The 21,391-nt window shown below is 39.4% G+C and overlaps 1 protein-coding gene across 3 annotated transcripts in view; it reads left to right on the top strand.

Moving 5' to 3' along the window:
* Positions 1–21,391, top strand: part of ARID5B (AT-rich interaction domain 5B) — a 121,377-nt gene that overhangs the window by 42,673 nt on the left and 57,313 nt on the right. For all 3 annotated transcript variants that reach the window (XM_017826152.1, XM_017826151.1, XM_017826150.1), the window contains one exon: positions 3,990–4,220. In XM_017826152.1, the coding sequence (XP_017681641.1) occupies positions 3,990–4,220 (231 nt within the window). The remainder of the gene's footprint in view (positions 1–3,989; positions 4,221–21,391) is intronic.

Genomic DNA, 21,391 nt, shown 5'->3' with positions numbered 1-21,391 from the left:
CAAAAGTTTGGAATTTCAAACCATACCAAGCAAGTGAGGCTCCTGCTCTAGTACATTTCCTTTATAAAAATTACTTTCTGTATAATGTCTTGCAATTAGAACAGGAAATCATTGAATAACTGTAAAAAGAAAAAGAGCACTTTAACTGAAATTTACCTTCCAAGAAATTATATGTACAATTTTTTTTTCTTGAATTTTTTTTTCCTTTCCAATTACCAGGTTGGTAATGACAGTAACAGATGTACAGACCCTTATCTGTATCCTTGTTCTGCTTGTGTTTTCTGGGGGTGGGGGTGGGGAAATCGTTTTTACAAATACAAAAAATGAATGGACAGAAAATGGGAAAAGCCTAATTGCAAAAAATATTCTGTGTCACAACAGAGTAGCAATTAAATTGAAACTTCAATATAATTATCAATAACAGTCGAGCCTGGAAGGGTGCCAGGCGCATAAAGTTGGTGCTCAGCCTTTATGTGGTTGCTAGGAGCACGGTGAAAAGTATAAAGCTTAGAGAAAGGAATGTCTAATATAATAAAGTAACAGAAGGTAGCATAAATCATTGTGAGAGCAGTTCATATTGACATTATTTTACTTAAATTGGGTCGAAACTAGACATTTAGTCTTACAAGAGGCACAAATTCATATTTCTTCTGCAGGAATAACTCTGTGCTTTCTGGGAAGAAGTGGAGTGTGCTTTCCTAGCACCAGCCTCGTACATATTTGGAATCTTTTAAGCAAAAATCTTTAAATGTTTGTTTCTGTTGGCATCCAAATGCATTTGCACTAATACGATTAAAAGAACTAAAGGGCAAAATACTTGGCAGCTTTTGCAGTTGAGGTAATTAGGTACAGGAAGGAACATGCATAGTTTTTCCATCAAGCTCTATAAAATCCTGGTGTGAAGGTCTTTTTAAAGAAAAAAATGCTTACTGATGTTGAGGGTAGATTATAGCAGTTAGCAATAACATTATAGGCTGATGTTTCTGAAACAAACAAAAAGAGTGTTACAGTTTTGTATTTCTCTTGTCTCTCCATAAATATTTCTGGCTCTAGATGGATTTGTTAGGAATTCATGCTCTTAGCAGGCTTTATTTTTTTTTTCTTTTGGGGCATTTAATTGTCTTGCCTTACATATTAAAAATGGTTGTGCTGATTTGAAAAGTCAGTTCTTGCATAGATTCATTGTGTTTGGCATTTCATGCATCTCTTACTTACAAAGACAACTTGAAGAACATGTAATCCAACATAAATGCCAGGCTGTGCCGAATCCCAGCTCTCTTTACCCCTCACAAAGGGAACTGTTGGATTACATCTATGCATATATAGGCAGTGCTCGGAAGGCAGGGATGGAACCTTGCTTCCTAATTACAGTTTCTCTGTTTTCAGCCTGAAATATAAAAATAAATGAAAAATTGACATTGGAGTGGGTTATTAAACCACACAATTATGCCATAAGCATGGGATTAGGGTAATTTCAGTTGAGCTTTACAAGCAGCATACTGTAGGTATTATCTTTTACCATGTTCTGTCTGTTGAAGCTAAAATGAGATTCAGAAATACAGCATCTCCATTCCCTAATATCTCAGTTAAATATTTTTAGAAATTACGTTGTTTTTCCTAATTTTACAGGAATGTGATCCACATTTTGAGCTCTGCTTCTCCTAAGAGTAAACTCTTTCTGATCATATCTATGAAAAATACTCGGCAATGTTTACTAAGCCCACCATTAAATGGCACGTGTTAGGTTTTGCTGGAAGGAAAAAATAGTTCTTCTTTGGGCTTTCATTTTATTAGGGATTGGTCTACTTTGATTTCTCTTTTTTCATGTGGGCGTGGTTGAGGAATAAAGTCTTTGTTCCAGGAACACTCTATTTGCCTTTCACTAAACAAATCTTCGGTTAATTCAGCCTTTGTTCATTCTTAGATGTATTTATTGAACTGGAGTGAAAAAAAAGAAAAAAAAAAAGGCATCATAAAGTACTCATTGGAGTTGCACAAGCATGTATAAAAGTGATCCTGTAAAAAATTACTTGATTTTAATTTATGCCAGGGGTTTGAGTTAAGTCGTCAGTTGTCAGGGGTACAAAGTTTGTGTGATTCTGTGCGGGGACTTACAGCACATTTGTCTAGAAACTAATGGTTTACTACAAAGGCACGTGGGACATACATTTATATACACCCTGTTTAAAAAGCTGACCACATCCTGGCATAAGAAAAGTGCTGTCAGATCAACAGATTCAGCTCACTGCTATCTACACAAAGGTATAAAGTAGTAATAACTGTCAGGCAGGCGTACGTGAAACTCTCGAAGGAGCTGAAGGACAGAACATGTTAATTCCTAGAACAGTTTTCCTGATCTGATTTTTAGAGTTTCCTAATAAAGAAGAGACAGCCTTATTCCCAGGAGCAGTGGGCTCAGTCGTGCTGTTGTGTGGGCTTATGGGATACTTGTTGAAACGAAGAAAAGCACGACCACATCCTTATTGACCAGAAGAGGGTTTAGGGCCATAAATTTTATTTTCCTAGAAAAGTAATGTCAGTGCTGTTTACCAAAATGTATTACTCATACTCTTTTTTTTCTTTTTTTTTTTTTACACGAATTGTTTTATCTCCCCACCTACATCAGAATGGTGGGGAGAATTCTGAGTTTTTAAAAGTGATGACTTTCAGGAGCTGTGCTTGTAAAAACAGTACTTCGCAAGTGCGTCTGCCGTGTTGATTTTTTTTTTTTTGGGGCATTGCATTCGTCTGCAGTGATGACATTCTAGGTGATATATCTGCTTCCAGAGACTTCTTAAAATTTAGCCTTTTATGTGTCAACATTTCCATTGCCTCACACGAATCTAGATGAGTTGTGCCATCGTATTTAGTTGGGGAGAACTGATCTGACATTTCTCTCAGTGTCTGAAGTGATTTTTACTTTAAGGGTAAGAATGATGATTTCAGGATTGGTAATGGGATTAAATAGTAGACTTTTTGTCTCTGGAAGAAGAAATAGCTTAGTTATTCAGTTATCAGAGTACAGCAGAAAAGGTAAAGTGAATGCTCTTACTTTGTCTTTATTGGCATACTTGGAAAGACATGCTCTGAGGAGATAAATGAACATAAGAAGAAGTGCTGTTAAATACTGGCTTGCATACCTGCAAATGAGAAATTTCTCATGTTTACATCTGTGGTTGGGTTTTTTTGCTCTTGGGTTTCCTGCTGGTTATCATATGATGACACTTGATTGCGATATTACAAAATCTGCTGCCTTTACCCATAATGTCATCTAAAACCTGGAGGAATGGAAAGGTCTGAGCTCTAGATTGCTTTACATTTTGAGCCCACATTTCAGCAGTACCAGCTGTTCTAAAATTCATTTGCTCGTTATGCTCTGTAGGTGTTTTATTGAGTCCTGCTGCATTTGCAGTTAATGTGAGGAAAGTTACTTCCACCTGTTGCGGTTTAGCAACAATGACCAGGTCAGACCAGCCCACCTCCCTGGCCAAGGGGCCCCTTGGTAGTACCAGTGCCAGGTACTTCAAAGCAGAGTTAATAGCTGTATGCTCTGGGGCTTGTATATTATTATTTTTAAAAGATGTTAGCTGCTGTAAACATGAGTGCAGTAAAGCTGTGTGGGGAACCGAGTGAAAATGACAGATAATATTTCTATCAAAGCAGCCAAGTTGGCAAAGTATGGAGAATGCTTTCATTCAGGCCCTTGGCCAGCTTCGGCAGAGCAGTGTTTTCTTGCTCATCCAGGTAGTCCTTGTGAGTAAGCATGGGAGAACTGAACAGAAAGCTAGAAATTAAGCTGTTTTAATAAACTTTCTTTAAGCTTCTATTTTTAACCTTTAAATTTCTATATTTAAGCTTTCTTTCCAAACTGTGCTATAAAAGATAGGCCTTGAGAAAAGACTGAACTGCGGGCTGTGCATTTTCTGAGATACTTGAGTTTTTTATTTTTCTGACATACTAAGAGGTTTTTCTTTTTCCTGTTTTTCCAGGTGAGGATGACGAAGATTCAAACCTGCTGATTCTCAGCTACCCCCAGTACTGTCGATACCGTTCCATGTTAAAGCGCATTCAGGACAAGCCTTCCTCAATACTAACAGACCAGTTTGTTTTAGCCCTTGGAGGCATTGCAGTAACAAGCAAGAACCCCCAAATCTTCTATTGTCGGGATACATTTGATCACCCCACCCTAATAGAAAATGAAAGTATATGTGATGAGTTTGGTAAGTCATGTTACAACTATTTTCTACGTCTCTCGAGTAAAGACGTGTCTTTTTAAGTGTCCACTGGTTTCCAAAGGGAAGATGTGATTCCTTTGAAGTGAACCAATGCTATTTGTGATTGAAATGTTAAATACCAAATGTGCTCTTTCCTCTTGGAAACTTAAGGCTTCAAGCCACCTGTGATCTCAGTATTGCAACTTCACTTTATCACAAACAAAGATATGTTACGTAAGTAGAGGATGTAGCACAGTTACTTGGTATGAGTGAAAGGATACCTTGTCTGGGTTTGAAATTCACCTGCCTTAACGATTCACCTATAGCCTATGTCTTTCCAGAAGCTTTACAAAGTGTGTTGGGGTTTTTTAAAAGTCATTATTGGTGCAATATGCTAAAAAATGCAAAATAGGAGAGAGTCCCTGTGCATCCAGTCGCTGTTGCAGAGCACTCACTAGCCGTGCTTACGCTCCCAGGGCCCTGCACAAATATCGGCTGTAGCTGGTGTGTTTCAGAGAGAACTGCAAGATTTGACACCTGATAGCAGCCAGGTGATTTCACACGTTTTGTTTTTGGTGTCAGATTGACCCAAGGACAGCGGATGTGCTGCGAATGTGTGGCAGAATGCACCTCGTGGAGACAGCCCGGGTAACTCCAGTGATGGGTGCAGGGTAGTTTCGTTAGCAGTGTACCCAGGCTGGGAAATGAAGTTTTATTACCCATATCACCAGATGGATGAGCACTGCAGCTAGTGCTAGAAAAGTCTGTGTGCACAGGGGTGGGTGGGTACACCACTATGTGAGACCCCTACATCTCTGCAAGGAAGCTCTTGTGGTCTCTTAGAGGGCAAATTTCTGGTTATGCGTTTAACATATAATAATGAGAATGAGTGGGAAGGGCTTCAGTGATTCCTGTGATGGGAGAGTCCTCTCTCTGTTTTTCCAAACTCAAGCATGCTGACTATGAGCTTGGTGCCCAGTTCAGGCCTTGTTGTCTTGGCAGAGAAGCACTGACCCAACCTGTGGCATTGGGGCATTTTGTACGATGGTGCTCCTGTGCTGCTCTGCTCCTCCATTCCCAACAGGCAGATGAAAGCCTTCCTCACATGGTGTTGCCACTGGAGCACATGACTGCTGAGAGTAGTTTTAGTTTTGTGCTGTCAAGCTTTTTCAGGATCAGGCCCAAACTGTCAAGTCTGCTCACACTCACACAAAACATTACAGGCTTTGAATGAACTATGAATAAAAGTGTTGGTTGCTCTTAGGGGGTGGGGGCGGTGAAAAAAATGAATGAAATGCCCTGGAAGTTTGGTCCAATAAACACAATAGTATCACGTTGATTTTTATTTACTCTGAGCTCCAGCTTAGAATATAAAGTTCAGTTTTAATTGACTCTCCTTTTTATATGGGAAAGGTTATTTTAGGCTTGAAGGCGTTTGATGAGTCTACCATCTGCTTTCTGTGGAGTATTTTATTCAGGGTCATTCCTTGATTACAGGTTTGTTGAAATAGTTGGATCCATAATCTAAGTGTATCATGGATTATTAGTAATAGATGAATCAAAGAGATGTGGAGTGATGCAGAAACTATGCTTAGTGAACCATAGCAAGTGCTTTGTTCAGTCTCTGAAAGCAAACTATGCCATTCTCTTGACCTTTGCAAGGCAATTATCTCATTATCAAACCAGAGCTACAGACACCTTAGCCATAGAAATGAATAATATGTATTTAAAATTTAGTTTGGTTTAAGAAGCAGATTTTTTTAAATCCCTATTAAAAAACAAAAAACAAAACTGAACAAAAAAAAACCCACAAAACTACTGTTTCAAAGTATTTGTTATGAAAATAATGATATGGTAAAACTTGTAAACCCTGCTGTGTTAGGAAATAAAAACTGACCAATGTGTGGTTCCATATCTGTATTGCAAAATGTACGGTGTCAATTATACTACCTTTGTTGAAGACAACAGGCAAAATACTATTTTATCCATTTCCTTGCTGGCAGGACAATAAAATGTACCACACTTTGTTATACAAACAGTTTACATTGATACCATGTAGATTGATGTCACGTGTGGAAAGCGATGACTGGTAAGGCTAAACAGAGGCAGGGTGGGACAGTAGATAAATGGATTGCTCTAAGGCACTGGTATTTATCAGTCAAATCTGAGGGGATACCAGATTACAGAAGTGTGACTAAAATTCTGAAAAGGTATCTGTAAGGAGTTCCAGTACACATTTAATTTGAAGGTTATTTTTTACCTTAGAGATGAAAGAAGGCTGCAGAAGGAACAAGATAGGAGTGTGTGTTTCATCATTGCCTGAAATTGTCCCAACTCTAAAGTGAATACAGAATTTAGGAAGTACAGTCTATTGATGTCTTTATGTGGGAAGCACTGGTTTCTGATATGGATGCCAGGTCTTCTTGAGAAACCTTGCTGCTGGGGAAAGTGTTACACGTTCTCTGCATGTTGGAGTACTGTGCAATAGATACAGCATGTCACAAGTGAGATACCAGAAACACCTTTACAGAGAGCCCCAGCTGTTGTCCTTGTTAGGCAGTTTTCATAGAGAGAAATGTTTTTCCAGGAAATAGTCTCTTTACTTTCGTTATAGATTTATAACAAAAACCATTTTGTTCTGACTTCTTCTCATACTTCCCTGCCTATTTTTCCCTCTTCTGTTGGGTTTAACAAAAAAAAAAAAGGCAGGAAATGAGGAAGAAAAATTAAGTTTTGTTGACAATAAATAATGCTGTTTTGGTGTGGGACTTTTTAAAGTAGAAGGTGTATGTAGATGCTGTCTGTAAACTCCCACAGATACGGCTGGAAGAGATGCTGTGATGCTTTGGGCATTCCCAGGTGGATGTTCTCTGTGTTTCCATAGAACTTCCATAAGGCTCAGGCTGTGCTAAGCTTCCCCTTCAGCTTCAGCTTGGGCTACCACAGCCAGTGCTGCTGCTGACACCACATCTGCCTGTGCCAACCTGTGTCCTGCCTGTGCACTGCTGTATGGCACATGCCCAAGGGGTTTGGCCAGGAATATTCAGGACCAATTTTCTTGCACAGTCCTTCTCCGATTCTCCTTTGCCTTGCTTCAGAGTGCCACCACTTCCCATCTAGGGGGCTGCTGGAGCTGAGGAAACAGCTCAGCAGCTGGAAGGCTCAAACATTTGCATCCATCTCATTGTAGCCTGCCAGGGAAGGACTTGCTCTCCATTTACAGAGGAAAGACTGCTGTGAGTGGGAAGCCTCCTGCTCCCATTCTTGTTAATACAACTACTGATTAATCTAACTGCCTTGGAGGGTTCCCCTCCAGAATGCAAATAGGCTCAAAGGCTTGCTTCTGTTCAGAAAGCAGAAGACATAAACCATGCTTGGATGTCTTGATGGCCCAAGTTCCTGGCTGTGACCGCAGTCAGAGTGTACACGTGTTCCCCTCCTGAAAGAAGAGCAATTAGAGGTCCTCACTAGCATGAAGCAGTCCAGGTGGATAATGAAATGAACATGAACAATGAAAACGAACAATTTATTTCTCTTCAGCTCAAGACATTTTTAAAAATCCTTTGCATTTATCAGCTGCTTGGGTTACTGTTACTGAATAACTTTTGTAAATGCATATAATTTACTGGCATCTGCTGTGTGGTCATACATGCTGCAAGAGAGAAGGAATGAAAAAACAAGGTTCCTAATAATTTTCATTACAGAATCAAGAGCTCTAGCTGGAGGCAAAGCTGCCTGTGAGTGTTCAGAAGGTCTGTCTGAAGGTCACTGGGCATTAAATCAGTGTGCACTTGTTGCTAGAGCAGCACATGTCCTCTATGTTTGCTTGTCTGAGGAAGGTGACTTGTCCTACCAGGCTTGTGCCAGCTCCATGGTATGGAGTGGCTTCCAGGGCACATTGACGAGTGTGGATCCTTCGTGATCCAGCTGTGGGCTGTGTTGCCAAATGCATGTGGGCCCTACAAAAACACAGATGTGTCTGTCAGCCCAACCTCCACTTCCTTCAGGCCTCGGGACTCACAGGGCAGCGGGAACAGGCGTGCAGCTTAGAATCAGGAAGTTCAGGTGCTTGGATGATGATGGATTTCTACGGCTCCATCAGCTTTACCAGGTGCAAATCTCTCACAGAGGGATTTATCATGGGGCTTTGCTAGATAAATATTATAAATCCTACCTGCTAAAGATGAACCAGAAGTCTCTCTTTCGTTTTGTGAGCATGGGGTTGCTTTTTCTATAAACAGGAGTGTGAGAGAAAACTAAATACAGTCATTTCCTCTCGATTTTTAAAATCTATGTGATAAGTTTTGAATCATTATTTTTACAGCATGCTGGGTCCAGTATGCCATTAAACAAGCTGTTTGGTCTCTGGGGTACTGTAGACATATGCTCACCCCCAAAAGAAGGTTAAAAGTTTTGATTTTACATATAAAGGCCAATTTTTTATAAAAAAATTCATACCAAAAAGGTGAGAGAATGAGAGAACTACATCCTGCTGTGGTATTAATATAATTTTTTCCTCTGAAAAATTAAGCCTTCATTTTACCATATCACGAGCAATGCAACAGGAATTTCTCATTGAAAAAAACCTGTGTGTAAAAGGGCATTGCAGTCCCCACTTACCTCCTCTCCCTAGCCCGAACTCAATGATATATTACTTGCTAGGGGAAAATTAATCTACATTAAAAACAAAGCAAACCTCCAAACCTTCAATAAGTCATCTGTCCCTGTAAAACAATGAAGAAAGCAGTTTCTCTCACTTCCAGGACTGGCAAGGAGTGGTTAGGAATGAGGGGTGACTTACCAGTCCTCCCAGGCACTGGTGTTTCTGAGCCAACGATTTCAAAAGTTCTTACCTTCTGTCTTGTCACTGACCAGGGAAGCCATGGCAGGACAGCGCCATGAAGGAGAAAGGACTCTTTAGGGATAGGTCATGTGCCAGAAAAATTGTGTGGGATGAAAGCTGATGACTTCAGGGTATAGAATGGTACCATTAGTCCTGGTATAGCTGAAGTTTGGTCTGTCTTCTCATTATGCATCTCAGTTTACAGAAGTTTGTGACTCACAGATAAAATCAGTTGTTTAAGGGAAAAACATAACAAAATAAAACCTTGGCAGGGAATGAGACTTAAAAAAAAAAAAAAAAGACAAAAGAATGTTTCCAGTCTAAATGAAATACAGTTTTCTTGTTGGTGACTTTATTTGTGTGAGTCAAAGACTCAAAGTTGGCTTTTCTTTTTAAACTAGTTCTAGTACAAAATTTGTACTTACGCTTGTATGGGTGTTTTTTTAATGCTTTTCAGCTGATATGAAGTATCACCATTATTGCTATTGACTGTTTTGGCTACCTGCAGGATAATTTATATCAGTGAAATTCAGAAAAACAGAAGTTTCCATATAGATGCTTCGGGCTTCTTTGTTTTAATACAGATGTGATGTTAGAGTGGGATTGATGTTAGTGCTTCTCTGCACAGACTGGAATGTTTAAAGCATTTAGAAATGCAATAGGAAGAGTAAGGAGGCTTTTTATTAGCGTGGATACTGGGACCTCCTTAGATGGAGGTTTACGGTGGCATCTCCAGCAGTCTGAAAAATATGCAAATCTTTTCCAAGGTCCTGGGCAGGGTGGCTTAGCTAAATATTTCAAATTTTAGGTCTCTCAAAACAAAAACAGGACATAGCTGAAGGGGAAGTAACGATTAATGCATAATAGTGCTATATACAATATAGATAAATGTACATTTCCTCTTCCCTCCCAAATCACCTCTGCAAATGTGCAAACATAAGCTTTTAGCTTGAAAAAGCAAATCTGGAAATGTTCTGGATTCTGGTCAGACCTCTTTCTTATTTTGATAATTCAACTGTGAAGCAAGATATTAATGATCCCCAGATGTTGTTTATAATGATTGATTTTTCAGTTGTGAAAAAATACTTGCAGTTTTTTTAAACAATTGATATTTTCTAATGTGCTCTGCAGCATTTGAATAAAATGTCTGAAGGCAGAGCTGTTTATGTGCCCAACATAATTGCTTCTGTTAAGTGATTTCTTCATTCTTAACATTTTTAGCTCTAATTGCTTTTTCCCCATACATCTAAAAATAAATATTTGCAAGTTTTGCATTCTGTCACTCATTGAAATGCGTAAAATATTTGTATACTCAAAGCAAAAAGGCACTGATAAGGGGTCACATTCTGCCTTACTTAGTGGCGTAAATCCAACATAACTCGATCCACTTCTGTGGTTGTTACTCAAGATTTTCACCAGTTAACCAAGGACAGAATCTCACCCAATGTTAACAACAAGCTAAGTGAACATGAGTAAAGTGTAGTAAAGTAAGATAAAATACCTTCCTGTCTGCAAGAACTTCAATAGAAACAAATGCTGTTAGCTTCTACTCTTTTTTTTTTAAATGCATTTTCACTAGCAACCACAGTTGTAACCAGGATAAATATTAAGATAGATTATTTTTCACTTTATAATCAGAACTCCTTTATGAAGGACACTGATTTAATTTGTGTTGCATGTTCCTGCTGCCCTGAGGAAGGCAGCAGATGCTGAGTGGAGGGCCAGGCGCTGCGTGTGGCTGTGACCCGGCTGCTTGAGGAGGCATCGGGGCTGGGAACCGTGGGGTGTCCAGGATGGCCTGGGCGGGCACAGCTTTGGGGCTCTCACGGGACGGGAGGTGAGATGTCCTCACTGCTTCGAGGGCCCGTGGCACTGCTGAGAGCCTGGGTGTGCCCACCTCTCACTGGCACTTTTAACTGCTTTTTAATTTTTAACTTGTTGACTCTGTGATGGTGTTGTGGGGTTTACATGTTTTACCAGCCAGAGTTTGGCAGAGAATCGAATGTACAGTTCCAGCAAACAAAGGGTTTGCAAGTGAGCTGCTCTTCTGTGCCTGATAAATGTAACTCATCGCGTGTCTTTTGTCATCTCTTACGCACACGTCTGTTTTATGGGTGTCCATGCAATAAATGATTGTAGATACAAATTACTAACTCCTCCTGTATAAGATTTCCACTCGACGGTTAGTTTTGCAATTCAGCTGTCAGAATCACTTGTGATTATAGAGAAAAGTAGCCTAAGCTACGTTCGTGGTGCACGTGAGCCATGACCATCATAGATGTTCTCATGTCTGGAGCCATCGATTTTACAGTATGTGTTCCCCTGGTTTTGGTGCCTCCCTTGGACCACCAGGCCTGCCCAGACTCCTGAGCTGTCTCAGAATTTTCAGTCCACCAGCATCCCAAACCTGGCAAGCAGCATCCTTGAGGTTCCAGGGCTCAGCAGTGGCAGCAAGCATGGGAGACCTTTGTGTCCAGGGAAGGGCCCCCATTCCCATTCCCGTATAATGGAAAAGTGAAGTGGTTTATGTCAGAATATGGTCGCATTCTTCTGATTAAACTCACTCAAAAAAGACAACATTGTAATATTTTCCAATGACTGTTTATCACGAATTACGTCAGCCTTAGTTTAAATTGCTATTATTTCTCCTTAATGCTTCTTGGTGCCTGCATAATTTACAGCATTGGCATCTGTGGGACTATGAAATAACCTTTCACAACCACCATACAATAGTAAAGAACATGAAGGTTTTGTTGTTAATTATTATGGGACTCCTTTAACTTTTTTACAAAGTGACATAAAATATTGTTGAGGTATTTATGGTTAAAGCTACTTTTACGTGGATCTATTTTGCTTCTGGCTAGTTCTTAACTAAAGCAGTCATTTGTGGTTATTATGCCTAGGGAGATATTATGTCAGAACTGGTTTAAGAGTATTATTATGTATCACATGTCATATATTACATGTCAGCACTTGAGGCTGTCTTTCAATAAAAACAAATGTAATTTTAGTTAATGGTCTTTTAGGTATAGGCCATTTGTAAACTTACCTGAATTCATTTGAAGGTACACTAAAAAGCTTTGTTCTCTGGGAGCGCACTTGGGTAATTTCATTTTGGCTTCAGAAGGAATTTCCAAAATATTTATCATTATTTCAATCAGAGTGTTCTGCCTCTAAAAAGCAAATAGTTTCCCAATAGCGAGGTTAATGTACACATTTTAAGGAGCTGTAACTGTTACTCATTACTTTGTTTACTTTTCCCCCTTCGGAGCTCACGCTTGGGAGGTTCCCCACTGTTCAGGCTGATAGGAGTATCCCAGGCAACTAAGCCACCTAATGATGATACTTCACTGTGCCGCTTAAATGAATAGTTTATACCTTCTAGATAATCCGTGGGTGAAGTGGGGGCAGGTTGGGGGAGAAATTAAAGGTTGCAGGAGAGTTTTAGGTTTCCTTGAAGTTTCATTTCAAACTTGGAAAATGCAAACAAAGCAAACTTCAAATTAATGTGTCATTCCCCTTGGTTCCAAATTCTGTGCATATTTTCCAGCACTTACTTATTTAAAGCAAGAAATGAAGCATATAGGATGTGCCAGAAAGTTTACACAAAGAATGAAAACACATAAATGACTCACGTGAACTTTTTCTGTTGTTTCTTTTTTTTCTTAATGCACAATTATTTCATTACTGGTAGGAAAAGAAAAAAATAAGAAAAAAAAAAGACATGATTACATGATTTCTCTCTCTTCTCCCCACCCCCAAATCTGTGTTTGAGCACCATAAAAATGATCAAAGCCTCTATTTGTCTCTAGTTGCATTTTTCTCCATGGGACTGCTGGTTTTGGTGACTTTATTGTAAGGAACTGAAACCCTGCTGGGCAAAAAAAAAATCAGTTTCTGTCCCCCTCTAAAAGCACAGACTGAAGATGTGAAGATGCAAACATGAAACTAAAAAAGCGAGCAAAGAGCAGGGTGAGCATTTCGTATGTTGCTAGGGTGAAATTTAATAAGGGGAACATAAAATGGAGTTAAACTTGCCTGGATGCCGTGAGATTTTTTAATATTAGGCAGCATGCTTGATTTCCCTGGAAATGAGTGAGCAATCTGAATTTAGAGTTGTTTGGCAGGGGGAGGGGGTGTTTCGTTCTCTTTTTCAGTCAAAGGCATTTCACAACCCGATTGCATGTGAAAGGGGAACCTATCCTTACGTAAGAATGTAACAAACTTTTCCATTTAATGAATGAATATTCGGTATTTCGGGAGCCCATAAAAGATGGTAAAAGAGGGAGACAGAGCTGACGTCGTAGAGATTTTAATGAAGATTGAAGTTAGTAGTGAAAAGGTCAAAGTGCCATTTGTTGAGCCCCTGCTCCTGGCATGGTTTCAAAGCTCGCAGTGCTGACTGGGGGGCTGTGATGTGTGTTAATGAACAGTTGTGGCACTTAACTGAGATCATGGGTTGGTCACATGAATATATATAAAAGATATGAGTGAACATTTTTCCCCCTTTTTGTGGCTGTTGCAAGGACTAAACAATTAAAAGAAATGTTTGAAATGTTTGAACACCACATTAAGTCCCCTAGTCTGTAAGGAAAATGAGCTATGAATAATAGAATACTGCTCTAGTTAAATATAGTTATTCAAAATTGTTTTTAGCTACAGATGTTATGCCATTTTAGAAACTTAGACTAAATAATGTCAGATCTTGTTTGCTTTTTTAGTACGTTATTCATTTATTGGGAGATTCAAAATTTAAAACAGCTGGGAAAGGGTTTGGTGTTCACTAAGAAATCTTTAAAATGTGTACATTTCAGACTTACTCTTACAGTGCTGTTTAGAAATGACTGAATTGTATATTATAGTTATAAAGTTCTGTAAACATGCTCTGCCATGTAGATGACAGGGAAACGTGAAATGGGAAAATGAGATAATTCTGGAGCCAAATTTTATGTATTACAGACTTGATAAAACAGCAAATGGCTTTCTCAATTTAAATAATTTGTAACTTTCCAGGAACGTGCATGGATGTTATGAACAGTATGTCTAAAATAGCAGCAGAAAATAATGTTCATTCTCCTTTAATTCCCCCTTTGATGTTTATGTCAAAACGAAGGAGTTAATTTATCTAAGAGTTTCACTGCATGAGTTGGACTGTACAAAACCAATCATGTAGAAATAATAGACTACCATTGGAAGTGCTGTACTATTGCAGTTTTAATAGCTCTTCAGTTCTGCTCAACAATTAGTCCATATATTTTATAGCTGTGTCTTTAAGAAACTGGCACACTCAGCAAAATCACAGTAATTGGGAGATGATGCAATGTGGAGAGAAATCAGAGTAAGAAAATTAATTGAAAAGAGTGTTTTGTTCAGGTTTGGGTTTGTTTTAAAATTTTAAACACTGCAGTAGTAATTGCTGGTGGGTGAGACTTCTGCAGAATTTAAATTCCACGTGGCCAGGTTTTTGTGAATTTGCTTTTAAATCAAATTGCGAAAGAGGCAAAATAGGTCATTAAAATTCTTGCTATAGTTTTCTCTCTCTGAAATCAAGTGAGGTCATTAAGGGGGATCCAGAGGAGGGTTTTTTCTCTCTATTGACATGAGTTCTGTTTAACTAAGTTCTCATTGCCTGTCAGCATCTTCATAAACCTAATCAGACAGATCACAGACAATATGTGAATTAGTTTGTCATTTACACAAACAGCTTAAAAGACCTCAGCAATCCCTTTTTGCTTGTGCCCAGTGGAGATAGCACCGAGGCTTTACAGTGTGAACATCCATCTTCCCAGTGATAGCCAGTGGTGCTGGTAGTTTCTTGCTAGGACTTTGTTTTTATACATAAGTACTGAAATTAAGGCAAATTAAAAAAAAAAAAAAAGTGGTGGTTTGTTGGTTTTTTGGGGGTTTTTTGTAGGTTTATCATTGGCAATTACAACCTCGTAGTGTTTTTTTAATTGCTCTGTTGTCCATTATGGGCCAAAGGTGAGTGAAGCGGTGATAATTTACATTTCAGCTGAAGTTTGGGCCTTGTTATTAGATACAGGTGTATCTTGGGCTTTTAGTGATCAGACAAGCATTTCTGTGTGCCTCAGGGCAGCTGTGTTGGTCTTAATGCCATAAATTACTTGAAGGTAATGATAGATGACCAATTGACTAGAGTAGGAGAGCAAACCTGATTCTTGGACTAATAAGTAGGGGAATAGAGAGAAGTAGCAGAGTGGTGTTACTGCTGCTGCATCTAATGCTAGAGGAAATCATTATCAACCCCCTAAGAGCTAACGTTTTTGGTAAGTCAGTCAAATGATGATGGCTTTCTGCAAAAAGGGTGATACGATTTCATGGAATAACTGCACTGCTAATACTCAAATGTATTATTCTGAACTGTGAGCTGCAGAGGAACATGGAAGAGCAGGAAGAGTTTATTAGAGAGATTTTTCCCCTGCTTTCAACTTTGTGCCCCATTCTGATGCCTGTGCTTTGCACATTGTATTGAAATACTGGACAGGGTTAAGGAAGGACCCAGAAAGCAATTCGTGGTACAGAAGACCTGCTTTTAAGTGGAAGACTAAAGAATGTCAATCCGTTTAGTGCGGAGAGGGGAAGACTTGAGAAGGGGCCCGGTCACAGTCTGTTAGTACTTCCATAAGGAGAAGACCTATGACAGTAGAGGTCTCTGTAATTTGGCAGCCAGACACATAGCAGGACCCTGTGCTTCAAAGTGGAGGCAGATAAATTAATGCTGAAACTAAGGCACAATTATCTAGCAGCGAGGGTTAATTAACCATGGGAACAACTTAGCTAGGAGCATAGGTTCTTTTTTGCTTGAATCCTTTAAATCAAGAGTGATTTCCAAAAGACATGATCCTTACTCAAGGAAGTCTTCATCCAGTAGTCATTCTGTTGTATAGGCAGTATCTGCAGAAGGTAAACAAGACACTAATATCCTACTAATTCCTTCTGGCCTTAAAAACTGTTAACTGTGTTAATATATGTAATTTGTTGCATCTGGGCCAGTAAAGGCTACTTCGTGCTTGGATATTGTGTCCATTATACAATAAAAGAAACCCTCCAGAAAACTTGCTTGCAGTCTTAGTTAGACAAGGCAGAGCTTTGCATCTGCTCTGTGGACTGGAGACTGAGGAAGCTGCTGTGCTAGGAGCTAAATATCATTGTCTTCACTGATACACGGTGGTGGCTGTCGATGCCCCATGTCCCCTTGGTTCTCCTTACCCGTCTCCATCCACCGTGAGCACTTCCCTGTCTCAGAGCACTGACTGGGCAGCGCGTTCCTCTGCTCTGGTCTCTTGAGGGCTGGTCAGTCCCTTGCCCATTCTCTGTTGGGAAGATCAGCTCAGGGAGAGTTTTAGGTCAATTTTAGGCCATTTTCAGTAACTTCTACCAAGGGCTGTGTGCTCAGGTGAAGTATGGAAAATGTAACTGAGTAGCATCTCATTTAAATGTGCAACAACATAATGCAGGATCATCTACAGATTTACATTACTGACTCCATGAGTCTTCCCTGGTGTCCTTCACAGACATCTCCAGTCACCTTACCTTTCTGTGTAACAGCTTTAAAGAGCATGTTAATTAAAAAGCAGGTGTTAGCAACAAGTGAATAGTAGAAGAGAATGAATTTACTTGAAATCAGCAGTTTCAGGCCACAGAAAGGGTAAGAGAATATGTGAAAAGGCTAATGGTGATCATCCTGCTAACATGGGTGACATTCACAGACACTGCTGCTGCTTCAGCAGAGATCCTGTGCGACCTTCCAGCTCTGTCATCTCCCTCCCGTGTTTCACTCTGGGTTTGCAACTGTAGTAGAAGTTAAACTCCCAGTGGAAAAACAGCTCTTTGGTGTGGGGTGGCAAGTTCACTTTAAGTAGGTGCTGATGATTCTACTTTTCACTTCGTTGATTAAATAAGTCCCTTCATCTTCAAATCTTACAAACCTCAGCTGAACTTTCCTGAGTTGGGCCTGTGTCCCATTACATGCTTTCACAGAGGTAGAGCACAAGGCTGAAAAATGGAAAGGATTATTCCCGGGATCTTGAGCAGCTCTTAGCTCAGAATACCAGGTACAAAATTAGCATTATAGATGCCCTCATTCTTTTATAGAATCCCGATTTTGCAATGAACCATAATTGTTCAACTGATTTACCAAAAAAATTATGGTTCTTCAGGGGATTTTTGGTGCTGGTTGTTTTGAAAGGCAGCCTGTAATTAAGATGAATACATGTACATTGTGAATGTTTAGTTATGGTAGAGATGGGTTTGTTATAAAACAAAAACCCCCTAAAAATTATCTAGCAGCAAATCCTTGCAGTTGCTTAGTTTAGAAGTTTAAGTCAATTTATGGAAGTCTGTGTTTACTGTCTTTAGAGCTTGATCATGACATTGGAATGTATTTTGGAAAAAAAGACCCTATAAAATGAAATCCACATTTATGGGTAAGGAGCACAGAGCACTTAGGATCAGCAGTGAGACTACAGTATCTCTTTGAAGTGTAGCGAAGAGGAGTATTTGCTGCTGCCACGTTGGGTTTAGAAGGTATTGAATTGATACACTTGGTATGTTGTAACACTGTAACAGCAGCTGGACCCAATGCCATAAATTTCATGAAAATGTGGACTGTGATATCCTAATGACAGCAGTCAAAAGATAAAACTAGATCTGAAGTACTTAATTTAAAATAAAACTTTATTATAAAGTCAGGTCTCCTAAGGTGCTGCTTTTTGCTGCGCTGCATGTGAGTAATCTGGGTGACTCATCTAGCCTCTGACATACTGCAGCCATCAACATTCCCAGCCACGAGTGTTGCCCTTCATAAAGGAAATATCCTATTTTTGGTATGACAATGTCCTCAGTTTTAAAGAATTTTCCTCTTTTAAAGTGCTCAGACAATTAATGCCTCATGCATGTATTCAACAATAGTTGCCTAGCAACCATCAGAAATATTCGGGAGAGCAAAGGAAGCCGAGATGAATGAGCAGTAACATTAGCTCCCATTTCAGGTGAGCTGGAGAAGGCGTCAGGGCTGCGCTGACTGGGTCCAAGCGGGTAGATCCGTGAAAATCAAACAGTCCCTAAGTAGCAAAAACGAGCTCCAACTGGCACATCAGCCACACGCAGAGAAGAGTTGGGTTGTGCAGCCAGAAGCGCTTGCAGGAGGCTGCAGCTGGTTGGGCTTTTGCAGTTTCAGAAGCCTAGACCAAAACAATGTAACAATGGTTAAAGTAAATTATAGAAGGTCAACAAACACTTCTCGATGGCTGAGGGAAGTTTTGCCACCTTGTCGTATGTTCCACCTGCAGTTAGAGAATAAATGACGTTCCTGTTTCCTTTGATAGAAGTGTTTGGGCAGGGATCTGAGCTCCAGGAAAACCCCTTACACGGGGCTTGGCTCCAGTCCTTCTCTTGGCATTGCCACCTGGTTCCCACTTATTCTCATTTTGCATTTTAATTCTAGTATAACTTTTACCTCACAGGAGATTTTTCTCACTCTAGAGAGTCAAGTTCTTGATGCCTTTTTTAGCACTGGAAGATGCTAATGAATGGAGTGGAAATCTTTTCCACAGTAACAGCCCACAGCCACTATATGCCTGTTTGGATTTTTGTCTTTTATCCTTTTTTTTTAAATTCTTTTTTCATCAGAAAGGTTGAAATGAAATGCTCAGTCTAGGATTGGAAGGACTGAATTTTATCATCTCTGTCACATCAGAGCTAGTGTGGCCATGTCCTGTGCCTGTCCTTCTCTCTGGATGAGGTTTGGTGCTGCTCCACAGTCTCCCCAGTGGCTATCCCATTGCAGCAGCTCAGGACTTTGGGACCCACAGTTCAGTGGGACACACTGTCTTGTCGAAACCATTTGAGATGGTTATATATACTTCTGCAGTTTTAATCTGTAGAAGTATAGTCAGTTGGTTTCTTTTCATTAGACACATAAAAATTAAAGTGCCTGATAGTTGCCTGTTAGTGCTGCTCAGAACATTTTTGACTGCCTGCCCCCTTTTGAAGAAAGTTATGAAATTCTGACATTCTCCTGTTGGATAGAAAAACCGGATTTATGATCATCTCTACTTCAAAGGTAAAGGTTAAGAATAAGATTAGGATCTCCTTTCCACTCATGTAAATCCACAGGAGTCAATTACTTTGAATTGACAGTGATGTGATTTAGATCAGAATCTGGCATTAAAGCCTTTCGGGGTTTGCTCTTATACCCATCGACTTTCAGTGCCACTTGACTGCTGACTCTTTGCTTTTGGTATGTGGTGGTGGTATTTGCATGTGGAAGTGCCTCAGGGGCCCCACATAAAACATTGGTTCACTAGCTTTAGTGGGATTTTTTAGATTAGATGTTAAAATGTTGAAATCAAAATATGTAGGGGGTGGTCGGGAAGTATCAGTCACACAATGGTAAATCAGAATAATGTGATTTTTGAGGTCGATATCTCATGACTTAGCTGAAAAAAAATCCCTTATGTATCTTGGAGGTCTGAGGCTTTTACTCTTTTTGATTATAACAGGCATTTATTTCTGGCCTTGATGGCTGATGAGATATCAAACTTAAAATATGCCATGATCCTATAGTCTGGTAGTGCTTTCTGGCACTGGTCAGTGGCTAAATATAGCTAGTTTTGAACCGCTGTGATAAACCTGGAAGTAATGTTCAGCAGAAAATTCTCAGACAATTCCATAGACAAATGTGGAATATGAAATTACTTTTCTGGATTGCATCTGGTTTGTACTGTATATGTTTTTTTGCCCCATCTCTCTCATTCCCAAGTTTTCCAACTGCTATCCTACAAATGTTTTGTGGTACAAATAAATCTTAACTAAGGCATGTCAGTGGTTCATGTTGGTTCATGCTAAAGCAACAAATAACGTAAAGGGGTTTTAAACCCCAGCTATTTCATGCATTCCTTTTGGCTTTGTAAACCATTTTGCTTTGTTTTTACAAAAAGAAGGTGTATTTAAAAAAAAAAAAAAAGCATGCATTTCTAAAAATCACTGATTGTCTTCTAACTGGCATAGTCCAGAAACATGCAGATTCTTGCATTGTATTATGGGATTAGTGGTATTCATCTGTCATGCATAATGTGACGGTGATAGTCAGGGAAGGAAAAGAACCTTTTTGAAAGGATTGTGATTTTTTGTTTGGGTTTGTTTGGGGTTTTTTTTTAATGATTTATCCACATACTTGGGAGTTTTTTCTCTTTTCTTTTTTTTTTTTCCTATTTTAAACTTCTACCAGGCTATCTTTAATTTCAAGATGGTGTCTTTGCTAGAAAGATAATCAAATGTAATGTCTTCCACAACCTCTTCATATGCATGACTGCATAAAGCTTGTGTAACAGTTTATTATTATAAAATTAGTATAGCATAGCATAGAGCAAACTGGGCCCCTGGCCAGATGAACTAGACAATGAATAGTTATATAAGGTTTTGAAGCACATGTATTAGAACACAAGCGCCCTGTATTTTCTTCTCAATTGTCTGCTGTTTGTTAATGTTTCCCTTTCAACGTGATTGCATCTCAATTTAATAGCACTTGCCATTTCAGGGTTTACTGTGCCAGTGCTCACATAGTTACATCCCCTCTGTGCTGCAAAGCCTGCATGTATATTAAAACTGAACTAGGCATGGTTGGCTAATGGGTACTTTGAGAGATATGCACTTATAGAATTAAGTGATGTATGTAATTGTTAATTTTGTGTTAACAAGTTTGAAAAATGTGTTTCACCAATAATTGTAATGCTCCATTCTGTGCAAAGTGTGACATTTTAATTCTTGTTGAACAGTTTCCTACCTCTGCTCTGTGTTTTCATGGCAGGGTATTATTTTGCAATCAGGATAAAAGCATTATTTATTAAAGTTCTAAAATATTACATTACTGGAAGTTTTAAACTGCAGATCAATCTTCTCTTTCATAAAAGCATTTCATTGATTTTATTTTTTTTAATTGGTCTTTGAGTTTAAACTGAAGTTCCGCATTATGGATTGCATATGATTCCAGAAGCAGAGGGATGTTTTAGTGGAGACTTGATGCTGCTTTAAGAGCAACGAGATGTACCTGTCACAGAACTGTGGGAAAGGCTTGCGTTTGGCATATGCAGCTTTGGGACTGTCAGATCCCAGCCTGCTGCATTTTTGGCACAGGGGGGCCATTGACTTGGGCTGTGGGAAACCTACATTCAGCACTATCGGTCCTTGTGTCTTTTTCTGCGCCTCCAAAGGAACTTCTGTTAGAGACTTCATGTCTTTGGGAGTCAATTAACAACCCCTCCTTGCTTTCAGTGGGGCAGGACAGCCTTTCCGTGGTGAGAGGCTGCTCAGT

This window comes from Lepidothrix coronata, unplaced genomic scaffold (genome assembly GCF_001604755.1).
Source record: "Lepidothrix coronata isolate B3197 unplaced genomic scaffold, Lepidothrix_coronata-1.0 Scaffold124, whole genome shotgun sequence".
In the NCBI taxonomy this organism is placed as follows: domain Eukaryota; kingdom Metazoa; phylum Chordata; class Aves; order Passeriformes; family Pipridae; genus Lepidothrix; species Lepidothrix coronata.
Note: the sequence above shows the minus strand (reverse complement) of the source record. Positions and strands in the feature narration are given on the sequence as shown.